The sequence below is a fragment of the Quercus robur genome, chromosome 2, assembly GCF_932294415.1.
Source record: "Quercus robur chromosome 2, dhQueRobu3.1, whole genome shotgun sequence".
Lineage (NCBI taxonomy): Eukaryota > Viridiplantae > Streptophyta > Magnoliopsida > Fagales > Fagaceae > Quercus > Quercus robur.
In genome coordinates, this window is record NC_065535.1 from 71610985 (window position 1) to 71629123 (window position 18139).

The 18139-nt window shown below is 33.0% G+C and overlaps 1 protein-coding gene across 6 annotated transcripts; it reads left to right on the top strand.

Annotated features, from left to right (window-relative positions):
- The first annotated feature begins 551 nt into the window (after positions 1-551).
- LOC126714859 (ADP-ribosylation factor 1-like) lies at positions 552-6444 on the top strand. 6 transcript variants are annotated; one of them, XM_050415252.1, is made up of 7 exons: positions 552-704; positions 1020-1201; positions 3016-3086; positions 4311-4430; positions 5243-5361; positions 5950-6031; positions 6224-6444. In XM_050415252.1, exons 2-7 carry the CDS (start codon positions 1054-1056, stop codon positions 6227-6229), a joined length of 546 nt encoding a protein of 181 aa, XP_050271209.1. In that variant the 5' UTR covers positions 552-704; positions 1020-1053; the 3' UTR covers positions 6230-6444. The 6 variants fall into 6 exon arrangements, with proteins under 6 accessions (XP_050271209.1, XP_050271205.1, XP_050271207.1 ...); XM_050415253.1 differs by having other exon boundaries at positions 564-704; positions 1028-1201; XM_050415251.1 differs by having other exon boundaries at positions 607-773.
- Positions 6445-18139: the final 11695 nt, after the last annotated feature.

The window sequence follows — 18139 nt, forward strand, 5'->3', positions numbered from 1 at the left end:
GCTAAAATCTTATTTAGTTTTAGAAAGTAGTGTATTCACTTTTCATTTTCTTTATTCTATATTCAAATTCAAAAAAAAAAAAAAAAAATCACTTTTCACATTTGATAGTGTTTGGTAAATTGTTTTGAATACATAATTTGGGTATATAATACATCATACCTAAATTTGGTCATTTTTTTAAAAGTAAATTCTCTCACTTACACACACTCGCATCACTCAAAAAAAGTAATTTTGTATTTTTTACAATATTTACGAATATGGAAAAGTATTTGTATTTATAGAAAATGAAAATACTGAACAGTTGTTTTCATTTTTTGTATTCAAATATAACTTTTAGAACATTAAAAATGAAAACTAAGTATAAATTCTAAAACCAAACCAAATTTTAAGTGGTGAATCTCACAGAAAACTGAAAATGAATACAGAATATTGTACTTTTTTCAACAAACCAAACAGGCCCTAACAATTTTCCCATTCCACAAACTTCACAAAACGACGTCGTCCCCGTTTCACACCTCCACAAAAAAAAAAAAAAAAAAAAAAAAAAAAAAAAAAAAATCAAATTTGTTACTGCGCCCAAAAAAATCAGCTGTTAAATAACGCAGAGAAAAAAATTTCATTCACGTCACTCAAAAAACAAAATATCGCGGCTCTCCTCTCCTTACTTCCTTCCTTCCTTCTTTCCTTCCTCCAATCTTTCACAGGTCATTTCTCTCTCTCTCTCTAAAATCCCATCGCAGATCTTAACTGATAGATCCATCAAATTATCGTAGGTAAAATTTTTAGAACTACTTATTCGTTTAAGTTCAATTAAACGATCCTGTTGTTTCTGAGATCTCTTTTTTATATACAATTTTTTTTTTTTTTTTTCAAAATTGTTCGTTTATACTTCGATTTAATTTCATCGCATCGTTGAATTTGAACTAATCTGATCTCAGTTCGAATCTTTTTCTATAATTTTTGTGATTATGAATATTTGAATTGATTAGGGCTTTTTTATTTTTATTTTTTCTGAATAGTTAATCAGGTTCGGTACTGTGAGGTTGCTTAAAAATGGGGCTGACATTTACGAAGCTGTTTAGCAAGCTTTTTGCGAAGAGAGAAATGAGAATTCTGATGGTAGGTCTCGATGCTGCTGGTAAAACTACCATTTTATACAAGCTCAAGCTCGGTGAAATCGTTACTACCATCCCTACCATCGGTAATTATTCCCAGTTTACTAATTACCTTGCTGTTTATGTATTCGAATTATATATATATATATATATATATATATTTGCTTTCGTGGCTCTAAGTATTAGCATAAGGGTTAAATGATTTTGTTTGATAATTTGATAGTTGGGGGATGTGGATTTGAACCTGAGCGTTTCAGTTGGAAACACTAAGACGTGTCAGTTGGGCTACAAGGCTTTTGGTGTATTGGTTAAATGATTTGAATTCATTGTTTCTTATCAGCTTAGGCTTTTGGGGTTTGATTTGGTTCATGTCAAGGGAACAAAAACAGGCATAGGAAGATTTGAAATTAAATGTTAATGAACAAATTTTTCACGGGTTTGGAGCATTCGGAATCTCCTGCCAACACATTACTTGGCAACTCGTAAAACCATTCCGTGTATCTTTTTAAACTAGTCACATGACTTATTAAATAGGTCTTGTGACTAAAAAGTACACGTCGGTCTGGAGGAATTTTTTCCAGACTGGTCTAGATGTAAGCCTTTTCCAATGTTTATTAAGGAGGTAACAAAGAGTATGGTTTTCGATTTGAAAGAATGGCGAAGAAGAATACCTGTGGCGAACCCTGATTAGCGTGTTGAGGATCTATAGCCAGCCCTAATGTTTTGGGACTAAAGCTTTGCTTTGATGTTGTTGTTAGGCGTCTGGAATGAGTTTTTAGTTTGTCGTGGTCCTAGTAGGTGGCCTTGAGTTTTGGACAGTGCCTTCAGTTTATATTCCATCTAAAGTTAGAAACTCCATGTTGTTATGGCCCACTTGTTAAGATAGAGATTGGGTTTAAATGATTAAATTTGTCATTTCCTATTAGTTGTGGTTTTTGGGAAAAGTAGTTCTTCATCAAAGAGAGAATGTAAAATTAGAAAAGGTTTTTAGAGAAGGTTTTTGCTTTGTTTTGTTTTCAGATATTGTTCTTTGAGAAGTCTTTTGATCTTTTCGGATCTAGTCTTTATGATGGGTAAGACAGTGGACCTTGCACTGTTTAATAGATGAAATGTTGCTTTGGATGGAATGGGACTACTTGTTTGCCTGTGTGTGGGACTAATGGTGCTCTAAGTGAATTTACAGATTTGAAATGAGGATTATTTTATGTCTCATTGGAACTTTTGTAGCATGTCATTGGCACCTCCTCCCCTTGCAAAAGCAAGTTGGAGGGTGAAGTCATGGGTTAATATCCATTATGTTTGAGCTCAGTTTGTTTAATAGTCAAGCCTAAACTTAAGCTTGAGCTTGGCCCATTTGCTAAATAAACAAATATAAATAAGGTTTTTCCCTGAGTTGAGCTCTAGCTGTTTCTGTTCGTTTACAACCCTAGTTACAATTTGTGAATACTGTAGCAGAATCTTGTATATGTAAGCTCTATATGTCTATAAACTGTTGTGTATAACAAAGATTTTGAATGAATGGTAGTTAGAAGCTTAGAAGGCTATGTACGTTGTTCTGTACTAAAACTAAGTCGTCTTAGTAGCAGATTTCCAAATTTCAGGAGGATAATTGGAGTATTTATTTGATTTTAAATGTTAGTATTCAATTTTATATAACTACAATCTAGGAATCTTGATTTTTGTGAATGAATTACTCTCACTTGGGAACTTTATTTTGGTTTGTTGAAATACTTTTATTGTCCCAGGTGTACCTTAATTACTTTTGATGAATTAATTAATTTTTTTTAATCCCTATCATGATTTGAATGATGATTTTCCCAATTCATTGCAGTTTTGACATTCTGTTAATTAAAATGGAATTAATTTTTACCTTAATCATGGGAGGATTTGCTCTTTGCAGGATTTAATGTGGAAACAGTGGAATATAAAAACATCAGTTTCACCGTTTGGGATGTTGGTGGTCAAGACAAGGTACATCCCTCTGTGTTTGCGTGTTTGTGAAAAAGTCATGTCATGTGCAAACATCCCTCTGTGTTTGTGTGTTTGATATTTTGAGTTGTTCCTTGTTTTCTGTTATTCATGGATAGTAAAAATGCTTTTGTGTTTAATGCACACACTCACATGTAATGATGTACATATACATACATTTGTACATGCATCCATACATGTGCATGTATATCTATGGGTTTGCTTAAAATGTGTAAGTGAAACTTTTCATGCTTTGTTAATAAAGGACTAAACTAATGTCACATAGAAGGTTCTTGATTCAATTCCTGTTCTAGAATATTTAACATAATAGGCTTTAATTATATATAATCCTTTTATGTAAGATTATTTAAACTCAATGAAAAATTGTACAATAATAAGTACTCCAAAGACTTTAAACAAAAAAGAATTTAAATTGGACATTTGTATTCTCTTTAATTTACTTATTGCTTCATTCTCATTTTTTAGATTATTTGCTCATAATTTTTGGGTCAAAAGAATAAAAAATTACTTTTTAATGGATTTTCCAAAATTTTGGAAGGGAAGGGCATCCAACCGTCCACCTAGTTCCGCCCTTCTATGAAGCTATTTTTCCATCAACAATGTGGGACAAATTTCAAATGCGTCTGCCTGATGAAAAAAAGTTGATTATTGTCTGCAAGATTGGTATTATTTTCAGATTTTTAACAATGCATGAGCAGTGTGGGAAACAGTTACTCAGCTACCTTTAGCGATAACAATCATATACAGTTTAAATGTTGCAACATGGGCTGAGCATTTATAGGTTATGAGTTATCAGATAATGGACCAACATTGTAAAATAGGGTTACATGGAGTGACATTATTTAAAAAAAAAAAAAAGTACTTTCAAAATATGATTATCGATTTCAAACTGATATTGCATATTTGTGGCATTTGTCATGTCAACATGTGTTACAGACTGTACATTGAAGGGGGGAGTGTGAATGTTATCATAGCAGTTTGTATTTTAAATAGAATTTTAGAAGTGGAGCTTTTGGTGCCAAGAGGAGGAGGGGAAGGGTTTCGAACTATTGATCTGAACCTTCATAAGGCGTGGTCTCCTTCTGATTGTACTATCCTCTGGGGTTAAGAATGTGTGTCCATGTAATATGTTAACTAAATAAATGGATATCCACTGTAGAATTATGTAACTAGATGATGATTCATTGATATAATTTCTTTAAACAGATCCGTCCATTGTGGAGGCACTACTTCCAAAACACTCAGGGTCTTATTTTTGTGGTTGATAGCAATGACAGGGATCGTGTTGTTGAGGCAAGGGATGAGTTGCACAGGATGTTGAATGAGGTACATTACCACTTTTCATGTCTTCCTCTTATGCTTTGCATGTTATGCTTTGATCTCCTGGTTTCCTTCCATTATGTGCAACTTAAATTGGACTGACATTTTGCTGCTTTATTCAAAAAAAGGACTGACATAGAGCTGGGTTTGTATACATTCTTAAATCTGTTCTAGATTGCTTTTATTGCTATTTAAGTATTTATTCACATTTTGGAATATAAACTACTTTTTCCTGCATCTTTTTGTTATTTCACCAGGTTCCATTCCTCTACTCTATACTTACATATGTGACATAACATCCCCTTTGCTTAGAGAAATACTGATGTTCCATCTTTTCTCTTACCAATTTTCTTGTACGTTTTTGAGTTTTAACTTGCGTTGTTTCCTTTGCTGTATATATTCTTTCCTTAAGTCACCCATGTAATCTTTATGCAATTGTCAGAGTACATCTTAATTGCTTCCTGCATACTATGATACAACTCTTATTAAGTTCATTGGTAGTAGTTTAGGATTTCACTCACAGGATGCTATTCAGATATTAGTTTGCATAAAAAAATCCAAGTTAAATCTGGGGTTGTTTTGTGCTTTGATTGCTTTCGGTAAATTTCAAAATCAACTAGCACTGTGGCAACTGTTCTATGAACATCTATTTACTGATTCTTGCATCAGTAGGATAAGTGGTATAGCTAGTTCCTTTAACTAGTTCATTATTGCTTTCTTGGCCAAGTATCTGTTTTATCCTTCACAGTATTACAAGCTTGCAATATTGTTTGATATTGGTACTAGGTTTATTAATTCAAATGTTAATCTTGTTTCAGGATGAACTCAGGGAGGCTGTTTTGCTTGTATTTGCCAACAAACAAGATCTGCCTAATGCAATGAATGCTGCAGAGATAACTGACAAGCTTGGCTTGCATTCTCTCCGCCAACGCCACTGGTAATGTTTTCTCCTCGTTTCTGCCTCAACTTGGGGGGGGTCATTTCTTGAATGTTCTCCATGGACATGGCTACTAGATTTGTTGACTTTCCCTTATTCATTTGACATGGTGCTCTCAACCTGATCTAAAAGAATTTCTTTCTCCCTTGGGACAATCATGCCAATTTTTTTTGTCTCCTGAAATTTTGAATGAAGCTAAAGGAGTGACTCTTTTAGCATCATCATACTTCTAACAAGTCAAACTACTAAATAATAAAGTTTAATGGAATTCTTCTTGAAATTCACATCAAGATTTTTACAAAATGGATATAACTGTATTGAATTTCAAAGCACACCCTTCAGTTCTCAAAATCTGATGTTCCTGACAATATGGTCCTTTTGTCCATCACCATCTATAAAATTATTGTTAAGTCTAGTAGAACGATGTTGTATTTCTTGTGATAGTATTAGTTTTATTAATGGCAATGGATGGAAGGACCAACTTGACAGGTTCGTCAAGTTTAAGGAGTAAAATACAAAAATTAAACTTAGGATGAAAATGACAATTAACCCAAACATAAGGTGATGCTAAATGGTGGTCCATTTCAGGTACATTCAGAGCACATGTGCAACTTCTGGAGAGGGTCTCTATGAGGGGTTGGATTGGCTTTCCAACAATATTGCTAGCAAGGCAAGTACATGAATTTTATAGAATGGACCGTGGCATTGAATTATATAATGGCTTTAAGCTGCTATTTTTATTCTCCAAAAACGTAGTGATTTTGAATAATGGGATATCGTTGCGAACGCAAGTTTCATGCTTACACCTGTCATATTCCTTTCGTTATATGTTTGTTACAACCCTCTCTTGCTTTCTTTTCAGGCATGAGCCATTAAAGAATTTTGGTTCCTAGCGATTTGGGAGAGGACGCTTCCCCTTTCTCAGTGTTGTAATAGCAGAACGTTTGTCTAGAACTTTATATATTTGGCTTGTATGGTTGCTACATTAGCTAAATACTTTTAGCTGTAAACCAAACTTTCATCTTTGTTCCAATGCCTTTTGGGCATAGCCGCACTTAATAGTTATTTTTGATTGCCTTATAACTGATTGGTGTGCAATGCAATCTTTCTATTGTACAAAAGAGTGGAGCTACGACCATTTAGGCAATGACCTAAAGGCCCTCAATTGGAAGAGAGCCCTTAATAGAATATATTATATTTATTTGTTTTATAGTATTGCAAAAAAAGGTTTAAAAAAAAAGTATTGCAAAAAAAAAAAAAAAAAAAGTAAGGCCTCTCTCTTATATAGCTAAGAGCATCCGCATCAACGGATGTAAAAGTTTGCAAAAGGCAAAAAGTAAAATAATTTACACATTTTGTTTCAAAAATCTTTCACATCAGTCTTTTTAAAATTGTGTATATACACATTTACTATAGTAACCGAGCGAATATATAGATGTGTATCCTATTATTTAACTAATTTCACATTTGACTCCTTTTTTTTCTCTATCTTCTCCATTTGCAAAATCAACCCAGACTCTTCTTCTTCTTCCTTCCTTTGATACACAAACACACCCACCAAAACGCAGATCCCACCATCCACCGAATACCGTCCAACCATCACCACCCAACCACTACCACCATCACCCGTTAAAACAACCACCACCACCAAAACCCGTTAAAACAATGAAAACCCAAAATACAACGAAAATCAAACCTGATCTACCCAAAATTCACAAAAAATCAACTTAAAATTAAAGCATCTACTAAAAACTCATAACTCAAAATCAAAATCAAAATACAAACTCAATGGTGGCAGAATGCTTGGAATCAGATGAGAGAGATTCAACCATGCAAGCTTCGACAGAGAGGGATTTCTTCAAATCTTTGAGATCGGTGCTTGTGGTGGAGATTGGTTCTTGTGGTAGAAGATAATCTGACCGTGAGAGTGAAAAAATGAGATCAAATGAAATGGAGAGTCTTGACAATAAACGGCATAGGGGTGGAGATGAGAGTGAAAAAATGAGATCAAATGAAATGGGATAAGTACATAAGAAAAAGAGATAAGGACAAAAGAAAAGGATAAAATAATAATAGTGGAGATGAGAGTGAAAAAATGAGATCAAATGAAATGGGATAAGTACAAAAGAAAAAGAGATAAGGACAATAGAAAAGGATAAAATAATAATAAAATATTATAGAAATATTATTATTTAAATAGAATAGATTGTAAAATAGATGAACTGACGTGGGTGTTTTAGAAAAGTGGTAGTGTAAAATAGAAAAAGTAGGTTCTTAGTGTAAAATAAACGGAAAAATTTGGCCAGATTGATGCGGTTGCTTTAAGACCTTTTCTCTTGGCCAATAAATTGTCTTGTTTATCTGTCTTAGCTATAAAAAATTTACCAGGCCCAAAATATTTTACTCTCTCTCTCTCTCTCTAAAAATTAAAACTAAAATTAGAATTAACAGTTTTCTAGATAAATTTATTATTGAAATCTATCGTTCAATATTTAAACTATAGTCCAACATCGTCAAAACTCAAAAGAGACCATGACCATTTCAAAAGTAATATTTATTTGATATGATGGTTTAGATTTATTTTTAGAATTAAAAGTTTTAAAATACATTTTATACATAGATAAAAATAGTCCAATAACATATTATATTTGTAAGGACTCAATTTGTAACGATCCCTAAGTGGTATTGGGTTTGAACGTTAAAGGCCCAAACAATAAATTTGTAAAGAGTGGGCTAAAAGGCTAGGCCTTGGTGAATGGACAGTTGTTAGTCATGGTGTTCATGATGATCGCACAGAGGTGAACTGAGCGCATCCAGAAAGACTTTCTCCTCGGCTCGGCCTGGGTGGCTCCAGACCTTGGACCTCGTCCGAGGAGCTTAATGTTCTTATTGTTCCTTTTCCGCTAGGTTTCAATGATCCTAGAGACGATACATCATGCCGTCCCCCCTTTTCTGGCTGCTTCCTCCTCCTTTTATACTAGCTTTTCCTCTTTCTCAAACGTCCACGTGTAGGTTCAGCTTTTTAGGGCTAATACTTGTTTTGTCAGCCCATACCCAAAGTGGTTGGGGGTGGTTGTAAAAGCTGAAGAGCATGGCCCTGTCAGGCGTAGAGTACTTAATTGCAGTAATGGCAGCCTTTCCCTTGTTCTTTGTCGCCACATTATTCAGGGGTCCTTTCCCCATTAATGCGTCCAGGACGTTTGTCGGTGCATTCAATGCGGATGTGACAGCTTTTCCTTGAACCGCTCCTACACTGTACTCGCTCTTTCTTCTGGGAGCGCTCTGAGGGCTGCCTTTGATGGCGTGCCATTCTTTCCTTCTAAGTTTTGGGATGCCGAGGACAGGGTCGTCTTCGGTTACATCTCTAGGCCATTTGGACTTTCGTTGCACGTCCTCGACAACGTCTCTCCTTAGCGCGGGCCTTGGGCCCTAATGTAAAGTGGGTTGAAATCACAAATTCTCTAGCCCCACAATATTATATATAAAAAATGTTATATTTTTTTTCTAATGCATGTATTGTTTATAAAAATATTAACTAACAATACGTTTTATATTTAATTTTGCAAAAAGAAGTTATTCAAAATTAAAATTGATAAAATCATATTTAAGATCGACTATTTCACTAAAAAGATTAAGTGGATTATCAATATTTCCAATTAAAAAAAAAAGTAGAACTTGGACACAAAAACATAATTAATAGTAATCTTAAATCTAAAAAAAGCTAGAAAAATATATTTTTAAATATCGAAATATAAATATTATTCAATTAATATTTAAAAAATAAGAGAAGGCTCACTATAAATTTGTTGCCTTATGCCCAAAAATGTGTTGGGGGAGAGTTAAATTTGGCTCAATTATTATAGGCCATGAATTTAAGTAAGGTTTGAAATGACGTCTGAAGTTGAATTGAAGTATTTAACATTGTAAGGACACAATTTGAGTCTTAAGCCCAAAAGTTAAAAAGATCTAGGCCCTAAGAGCCCAATACAATGAATTTGTAGAGAGTGTATTGAAAAACTAGGTTCTAATAAGTTGGATAACAATTACAATGCATCCAAGTGACAAAAAAGTAAATGGACTGGTTGTATCTAATAAAAATCGTCCTTGGCACAGTCCGAGGAGATCAATTCTTGTATATATCTCTTGAAGTTGATTACAAATACATTTATTATAGCTACAATGTTTCTCTCTTAATTTTTTGATCTTCGATCCCTTTCTCTCTGGGTCTCTCTTCTATTTTATACAATCCTTTTTCCTTTCGTCTCTACCATCCATGTGTAAAGCAGATTGTTGGTGTTGATCCTTATCACATCAGCACCTTCCTGAAATCTTGAGGGAGTAGCTATAAGGTTGAAAATTATTATTCAGGTATCACTTTCTCATTAATGCAGCCAGAGAGTTAGTTGCAGAGCATTCAATGTGGTAGTAGCAGCTTTCCCTTAGATATTTCCCAGCTCCCTATTTGTCCTTTACATTCACAATGCATATCCTTATCAACAGAACTCCCTAGAACGTCACTTTGGATGACAAAACACACTTTCTGCCCTCGGCTTAGTTTAGCTGAGGAGATACTCCTCCTCGGCCTACCTTCCCCAGCCTTCCTGTTCATAGCTCACTCACAGAGCTCTGAGTTTCACATATTTATTACTGTTTATCTGTCCTTAAACCACTAAGTGTCCTCGGATAAGGCCCAAGGCCCAACATATATTCTTGGACCCATCAACCCTATAAACACCATTTAAAATTTTATAAGTTTTTAAACCTTTTTATTATATATTTAAAATATTCTATGCATATGAAAAATCTTCGTAGCAATATGGCCATATTTTGTATGAAAGACAAGTAACATGTCAATAACATGTTTACTATTTCATGATTTTTGGCATGATCATTGAGGAATTAATACAAAGAAACCAATTTAATTAAGAATAAAGTTTTTAAAAATACACAAATATCAAATACTATCAAATACTATCATTGGGATATTGGAAGAAACCAATATCCCAAGTTATATTCCTAAGTTATCATGTTGTAGTTCTTGCTATATATTATGTTGATCTCGCTTGGATGATTCAGGTGCATGTGAATAAATATTTTAAATGAATGGGCAAACTGGGGAAATTTAAATTGCACTGCTTCCACTTTTCTTAGGAGGTGGCAGACCCCAACTCCATAGCCACAGCATGGAAAAGCAGCTTTCTTAATCTGCACTACAACCAATTTAAATTTTTTCCAGATTGATATATGATGTTAAACCAAAACTGAGATAGAGAGAGCGGGCTGCCCTTTTGTGGGCTCTTTGAGACAAAAGATCTCATAGGAATGGTGCTCATTCCCATGTTTCTTCTAGTCTCATCTGGTTTCGAGAGATCACATTGATTTATCTTTTTTTTTTTTTTTTTTTTGGTAATTCAACGGACGGTTAGAGAAAGTAGAGAGACATAATAAAATAATATATAGGTTTCAAAATATTACACATTTTTCTTCCAAGAAAAGTGTCAATGAAAATATCATCGATCTTGTGGCGTATGGGAGTATGATTGCTAAGTTTTGGTTGTCTAATATGAGTACCATGAATTTATTACTGTGCAATGATTATCTCATGCATTTGAAATATGAATGATGGATTATCTTTCCCAACATATGGACCAGTGTATTCCATTTTATGATCACCATTCATTCATGATTATTTACTGTACTTTTTGAGACAAATGTTGCCGATTGTATAAATGAGAGATCTAAGAATAGACACTATTAAAACTAATTGTTAACCCGTACGATGCACAAAAAAAACTATTGACTTTGAAAAAAAATCCAACAATGAGTAAAGAGACATTTTGAAAAAAAAAAATTTAATTGAAATTAATCCAAACAAATAATTAATCAACCAAAAATATAGCTTTTAATAAGAAAACAAAAAATCACATGAACCTAAATAAAAAGCATTTAAGGTGAAGAATTAAGATCAACCTACTGAGATGCAAATACCAAAAACCCCAAGACTTAAAACTTTAAAATTTATAGAATCCCCAAATTCTACTTTATAACCAAACCAAATCCAACAAATTTATATATAACATACCAAATAAAAATTTATCGTTCCCTTGGCTAGAAGACATAGGTTGCATCTTTGATTTTTTTTTTTTCCAAAAAAATAGAGATGCTTTATCTATCTTGTACAATAAAAAAATAAAAAAAAAAGTAGAAATTTTAACCCAAAAACCAAACCCACGATTATCAACATGAGACTCTCTTTTTTCAAAGTTTTTTTTTTTTTTTTTTTTTTTTTTTTAAAGTCCTATCATAATTTTTGTTTTTATATAGATTATCAATGTTTGAGTTTGAGTTTAAGTTAGACTTATTAGAGAGATAGAGTTTTACTCCTGGTTAAGTTTGAACTAAAAATAATAATTTTATTTAAATAAAATGATAATTTTATTTAAATATTATACTGACGTGAAAAATTGTGAGAGTTTCAGAGGTTTCGATTATATATATATATATATATATATATATATTAGAAGTGTATGAATATTGTCAATTGTATAAATGAGAGATCTAAGAATAGACACTATTTAAACCAGAAGTGTATGTTTAGATTAGACCCAAATTACATTATTTTGCCAAATGAAAGAAAGAAAAAACTAAAAATGACATTGTATCATCAATTCTCAAATAACTTAAGCACTTAACTCCTGACTTAAAAAAAAAAAAAAAAAAAAAAAAAAAAAAAAAAAAAAAAAAAAAAAAAAACCCTTACTCCTGGAAGGCAAAACACAATCGTTTTACTTGAACGACATCAAGTCAGTTCACCTCGGCAAGCTAACCATAATTATGGAATCATAAATTGTGGATTAGCTCAAGCTGGAGATTGTTATAACAGATTTGTAAAACTGTTTTTACTGTGTAACGGATTGATGGTTAGGGCAGCTCCACATAGTCTAGGGTGGTCATAGGACCACTCTGACATTAAAAAAAATATATATAGATATATATATATATATATATATGTATGTATCAATTTTAAAAATTTATGATTTTTTTATTCTTAAAAAAACTTTGTGACCACCCTAAATTTTTTTTAGTCCTAACATAATTAAACTTTGAACAAACTTTGACAATAAACTTTTTTTTTTTTTTTCTTGAGGGGCAACTTTGACAATAAACTTGGTTGTGGAATAAGGCTACAATTCCATTCAATAATTTTTTTTATTGGATATGAATTTTGACAAATCCACCATTAATTATATTTTCCTCTTATATTCTCCATACTTGCAAAATTTCAAGAAGATTAAAGATCAATAGTTATCAATCAAATGTTTAAATTTTGAGTTTTTGTAGTTTAAAATTATATATATAAAATAAGTTTATAGATCAAATAGTAAATAACATCCGATTGGCATGAAATTTGATGTGTTTTAAGAACATAGATAACATACAATTCAATGGTTAGATTTTCAAAACATATAGCAATGTTAATTTTTTTTTATGAGAGTTATAGCCTTAAGCTACAATTATGTTTGTAGCCAAACTTTGGTCATCGTAACAATATATTAGGTCCTTACAAATAAAAAGAAAAAGTCCAAGAAAAATTTTATTTAATTAAAATTTTCTTAAAGACTAATTATTGTATTAACTCTCTCATTCTTTCATTCTATTAGAGATATTTTAGCCTAATGTAATAGGCCTGAGCCCAATCCATCTATGAGTGCAAGCCAAGTTTTCTACTTGTACTAAAATTTTATTAACCATAGTTAATGTATGGTTAGTTTAGGGTTTAGTCTACTATATATACCATGCTATGGTTTTTTGTAACATAGGATTTGTACTACACTCTCATATTTAAAGATGTAGCCCTTTAGGGTTCCTCTGTGGATGTAGGGTGTTAGACTGAACCACGTAACCTTCTTGTATTCTATACTTTATGCTTTCACTTCCACATCTATTATAACATATTTAACATGGTATATCAATACTAATATTTAACATGGTATTAGAGCCAAACATCGCTCTTAGCTTTTAGCAAAATCTCTCTATCAAGCTTGCTCTCTCTTCCTTTAACCTACAGATCTGCCCCGGCCTTCCTCATGCCACATTTCTCTATTGCCTGGTCACAATCGCTGTCAACATCTTCAACAATCACTACGATCTCGAAATTTTTTGGCAAGTCGTGTCTATCCTCTAAGATTTGTGCCTTTCAAGCCTTCCTTTGTTGAAACTGACTCGACAGGCCTCTTCCTCAGCATCCCGCAAGAAAAACCCAAGAATCTGGTTGCTAGAATCAGTGCCATGCGCAGCCAATATGTTTTGTGGCCAATCCATGTGCCTTTCTTGTTCTCATGCGCATCTCACCGACGGCTACACATGCCACTCGGTCAACTTCTCCATTGCTCTATCTGCAAAACCTGGAAATCTGGCGACCATCCATCGTGCCACGCGCCTGCTGTCAATTCCACACTCCTCCTATGTTTTCACGCACTTCCACGCGCTGGTCCTCAATGTCTGCCTCTTCTAACGGGGAAATTATTGTGTACTTTCGAAATACCATAAATGCGTACTCCCTCCTCTCACATGAATGGTCAGTCTCATTAATTAAATTTATAGTGGGACCCACCATTCATGTGAGAGGGGGGAGTACCTAATAATTTTCCCTCCTAACGTCATCCGAGCCATGCAAGCCCACCAGATCATCAATATCTTAGCCATTATATTTTCACCACGTCACATCTTGATCTGTCCTCGTCAGCTAGTGCCACTTCAATAGTAATGCCATGTCATCGCCTCGTCAGTGCCACGTCTTCTCACTCAGCTGACTTAGACCAACCCAACCCGAAATACCCAAATTTAACCATGGACCAAAGCCAGTTTGACCATTAACTCTTTGGTTTGACTTTGACCTTAGGTGGACTTTGACTAAAGGACCCTCCTTTGCACAAAGACTCACAAATCATGCTTTATCAAGATGCCGTCTTCACCGATCTTTTTTAGGCCTTCAATATAGCCATTATCTGGCCATAGCAACCTTTCTTGCTCATTGATGCAGGTCTTCTTTTGAATTTTTCTGATGTCATTTTTTCAATGTGCATGTCTCCATAGGGTTCGATCCATTTGGTCTCTTCAAGGTCATTCTTGAATCTTTCTTCATAGCTTCTTCAAGACATTTTCGTGGTCAATTTCATGGTTTCCTCAAGGGATCTTCTCAAGCTTATCCAATCTCAAGGTTTTATCGTGCTTCCACCTTGAGTTTGAAAGGGGGTATTAGAAATATTTTAGCCCAATGTAATAGGTTCAAGTCCAATCCATCTATGTATACAAGTCAAGTCTACTACTTGTACTAAAAGTTTATTAACCAATTAATGTATGGTTAGTCTAGGATTTAGTCTACTATATATACCATATTATGGTTTCTTGTAACATAAAATTTGTATTACATTTCTTTATGAATGTAAACCATTAGGCTGAACCATGTAACCTTTATGTGTTCTATACTTTATGCTTTTGCTTTCGCATCTATTATAGCATATTTAACATGGTATATCAATGCTAATATACACATTCAATCAATAAACAGTCAAGATTTTATTTTTTCTTGAGATACTTCTCTCTGGAGTGAAAGGGTGAGAGACTTAACAGACACATCATGTGCTCTGGACGTATCAATTGCAAATAAATAGATGAATCATTACTACTAGCAACACCGTTATTTGCTCAAAGAATCCAAATCGCGATGCCGAAATGATGGTGGAACTTTGGTAGAAGCTTGGTCGAAAATCCTTAGTCCAGGTGAACCTTTGTGGAGCGAAGCCATATATGGCAGGACAAAAGTTTAAAGTATATAGTTATTAAAGAGATGCAAGCAATGTGATCAAGTCATGGCTATCAAGAATGAGGGGAGGATGCTCCCTGGTCCATCAGATGAATTTATTGGAGAAACTAAGTCCTTTCTGTCCTGTTTTGTGTGTTGGGATATGGTCTACTACGTTCCAAGAAACTCCAATTTTTTTTGGCTCATAATATTACAAAGTGGTCTCAGGTCTGTGCATTGTAAACCTGGTGGTTTTTTTTCCCATCTCTACTCTTCCTCCTTGGGTTATCTACCAGGAAGAAAGAGGAGTAGGACCATCCTAGTTCTTTTGATGCTGTTTTATTGTCCATCTTTTCTTTGTAATTATATTCTAATTCTTACTCAGCCTAAAAAAAAAACTAGGAAACAATGCAATTTAATGAAAACTTAAACAAGTTTTTGTTTGGTTTTCAATAAATAAAAAAAACTACCCTATTCTTTAAACTATTTCTAGAAAAGTCAAACTCACCAGATAAGGTGAGCCAGTGGATCGAGTCTAACCTCATCCATCAAGGATTGGGTGGAAGTAAGCACCACTAAGCCAATATGCTCTTGATGAGTTTAGGCCGAGAAGGTATTCCGTGTATTTAGCCTTTTACAACATGTGGATCTCATTACATACATGAAAAATACTCGTAAGTCTAAACTCTAAATTAGGCTCCACCAAAATGCAAGATATATGTTTTCATTTAGAGTTTAGACCTATGAGTTTTTCTATGTATATAATAGGACTCATATGCTGTGAGAGACTCAATGTATACATCACACGCAAAATATATATATTTTTTCATTTAGACCTATGAGTTTTTCTATGTATACAACAAACTTACACAATAAGTCTTAAAAAAAAAAAAAAAAAAAAAAAAAAAAAAAACTTACACAATAAGTAAGGTGTCAACCCACCATAGATCAAAATAAAATTAAAAAAATATATGAGACTTACTACAACTCAAAATAAAATGTTTGTGGAAAAAACGCATGCTTCAGGTATAAAACCAACAACCTCTTAGGAGTTTTGGCCCTTTTGGACCTTTGTCCAACACGCTAACCACTGAACTAATTAGCTCCCTTGTGGCCTTCTTGAAATTTATATTTTATTTATTTTAATTTTAAAAGATTAATAGTTTTGGATTTAATTTTATCACTATTTACTTAATAGTATTTTCTAATTTTTTTTATGTTCAAGAATTATTCTTTCACATCAATAAATATGAATATGAAAATTGTAAATTTATGCTAAAAATGATTTTATTTTAAATTAAAATGCATTTTTTATTTGAAAGATTAATAAACACAAATTTTTAAAGCTTGTTTATATTTATTATTTTCTATTCACTTTATAAAAATAATGAATATTCATTTGAAAGTTGTTTTAATTGCTTAATATTTTTCAAGGGTAATTTTCCATATTTTTATACATTTAATACATTTATTTGTATTTTAATTAATATTAAATTAATTTTGACGTCATCACAGTTCGACCTCGGTTGAACCTTAATCCGACCTTAAAAATCTTGAACATCTCCCTTCTCCGGTTCTTTGAATGGTTCGGGTTTGAAAATGATGACCATAAGTCAAAATTAAAATTAAATTTAATATATAAGTGAAAATATTGTGAAGTTTTGTTATGTCTTTAAACTTTTTCTTAGACCTGTGTATCAAGTACATTGATGAAACCGTGCCAAATTGAATAGTTACACAACTAGAAAAGGTGCAGTTTGGACTTTTTTCTTGGATGCTATTGGATATGTAAATTAGGATGGCTTCCATCCAGATATTAATTACTTTTTTTAAAAAAATAATCCTTCCTATGAGTTTATAGTTCATACATATTTGAAGTTCGATTCTCACTGACATAAAAAAAAAACTAATTGAGTGTCTTAATTAGTTTAATAATAAAGAGCAATTATCAAGAACAAACAATATAAATTGAAACTCTCTTAAAAAAATAGAACATACTTATCTTTTTTTTTTTTTTGCATGATCACATACAAATCCTCAATTTAGGGCATACATTGATATATCTTCATTTGAGTTCATCTACATGCTTATCTATTTTTCTGCATGATCACATGCAAACCCTGAATTAAGGGCAGGCAATGATAATATATCTTTCACAAGACTTGGTCGTCATATATATATATAGTCATATCATATCATCGTTTCTCTCTCTGACATGGCACGAAGTGACGCATCTTCTACACTAGATGTATTCCATAAAATCATAAAGTTCTTCTAACATTTTCGTTTAAAATTAATTGCAAAAGTGGCATCATTTATCCATAACACTATGCTTGTCTGAACACTTTATCATTCCTGAAAACAAATTCATCAAAAAAATCTTACTTGAACACAGCTGGATCCCTTCTTAACCACGAATTGCACATGTGGTTAGGGTTGAAATTGAATCTTTTCTAGCAAAAAGTTGCAGCCCTAGTGGGTCTTAACTGAGGATGGGCTGTTCTCACATGGCAATGCTTAATATCTAGACAAAGCTTCTTTACTTGCTAGAGTCACCAATCCTGGAAGAAAAGATAGCTAAGATGCTTCTAATTAAGGCAATGACCTCACAGAAATGGACTCAGTAGACCACAAAATTGTGACTACATTGAAGATTATAAATGCTCCTAGTCTTACACCAACTAAATAACGCGTGACGAACACCTTCCAATAAGGATACTAGATTCATAATGTTCGATTACTCGATATGGTAGTTTACTCTGATATTAAATAATACCAACTCATGGGTAAAACTCACTTTTAAATACCAGCTTACAAGAGGAAGGTGTCTCATATCTTATATACATATGCATACATGGTTAAACTTATTTTTAACCTATATGAGACACTAGAATCATTAAAGTTAGGTTAGTTACCTGTAGGTTTTACTGACACGAAGATAGTCGAAATGACTCTTCCTTAAAAAAATTCCCT

Coding starts and splice junctions, on each gene's coding strand:
- LOC126714859 (XM_050415248.1), top strand. CDS start 1,054: ATGGGGCTGACATTTACGAAGCTGTTTAGCAAGCTTTTTGCGAAGAGA. Junction 4,431..5,242: donor TGCACAGGATGTTGAATGAG/GTACATTACCAC, acceptor ATCTTGTTTCAG/GATGAACTCAGGGAGGCTGT. Junction 5,362..5,949: donor TCTCTCCGCCAACGCCACTG/GTAATGTTTTCT, acceptor GGTCCATTTCAG/GTACATTCAGAGCACATGTG.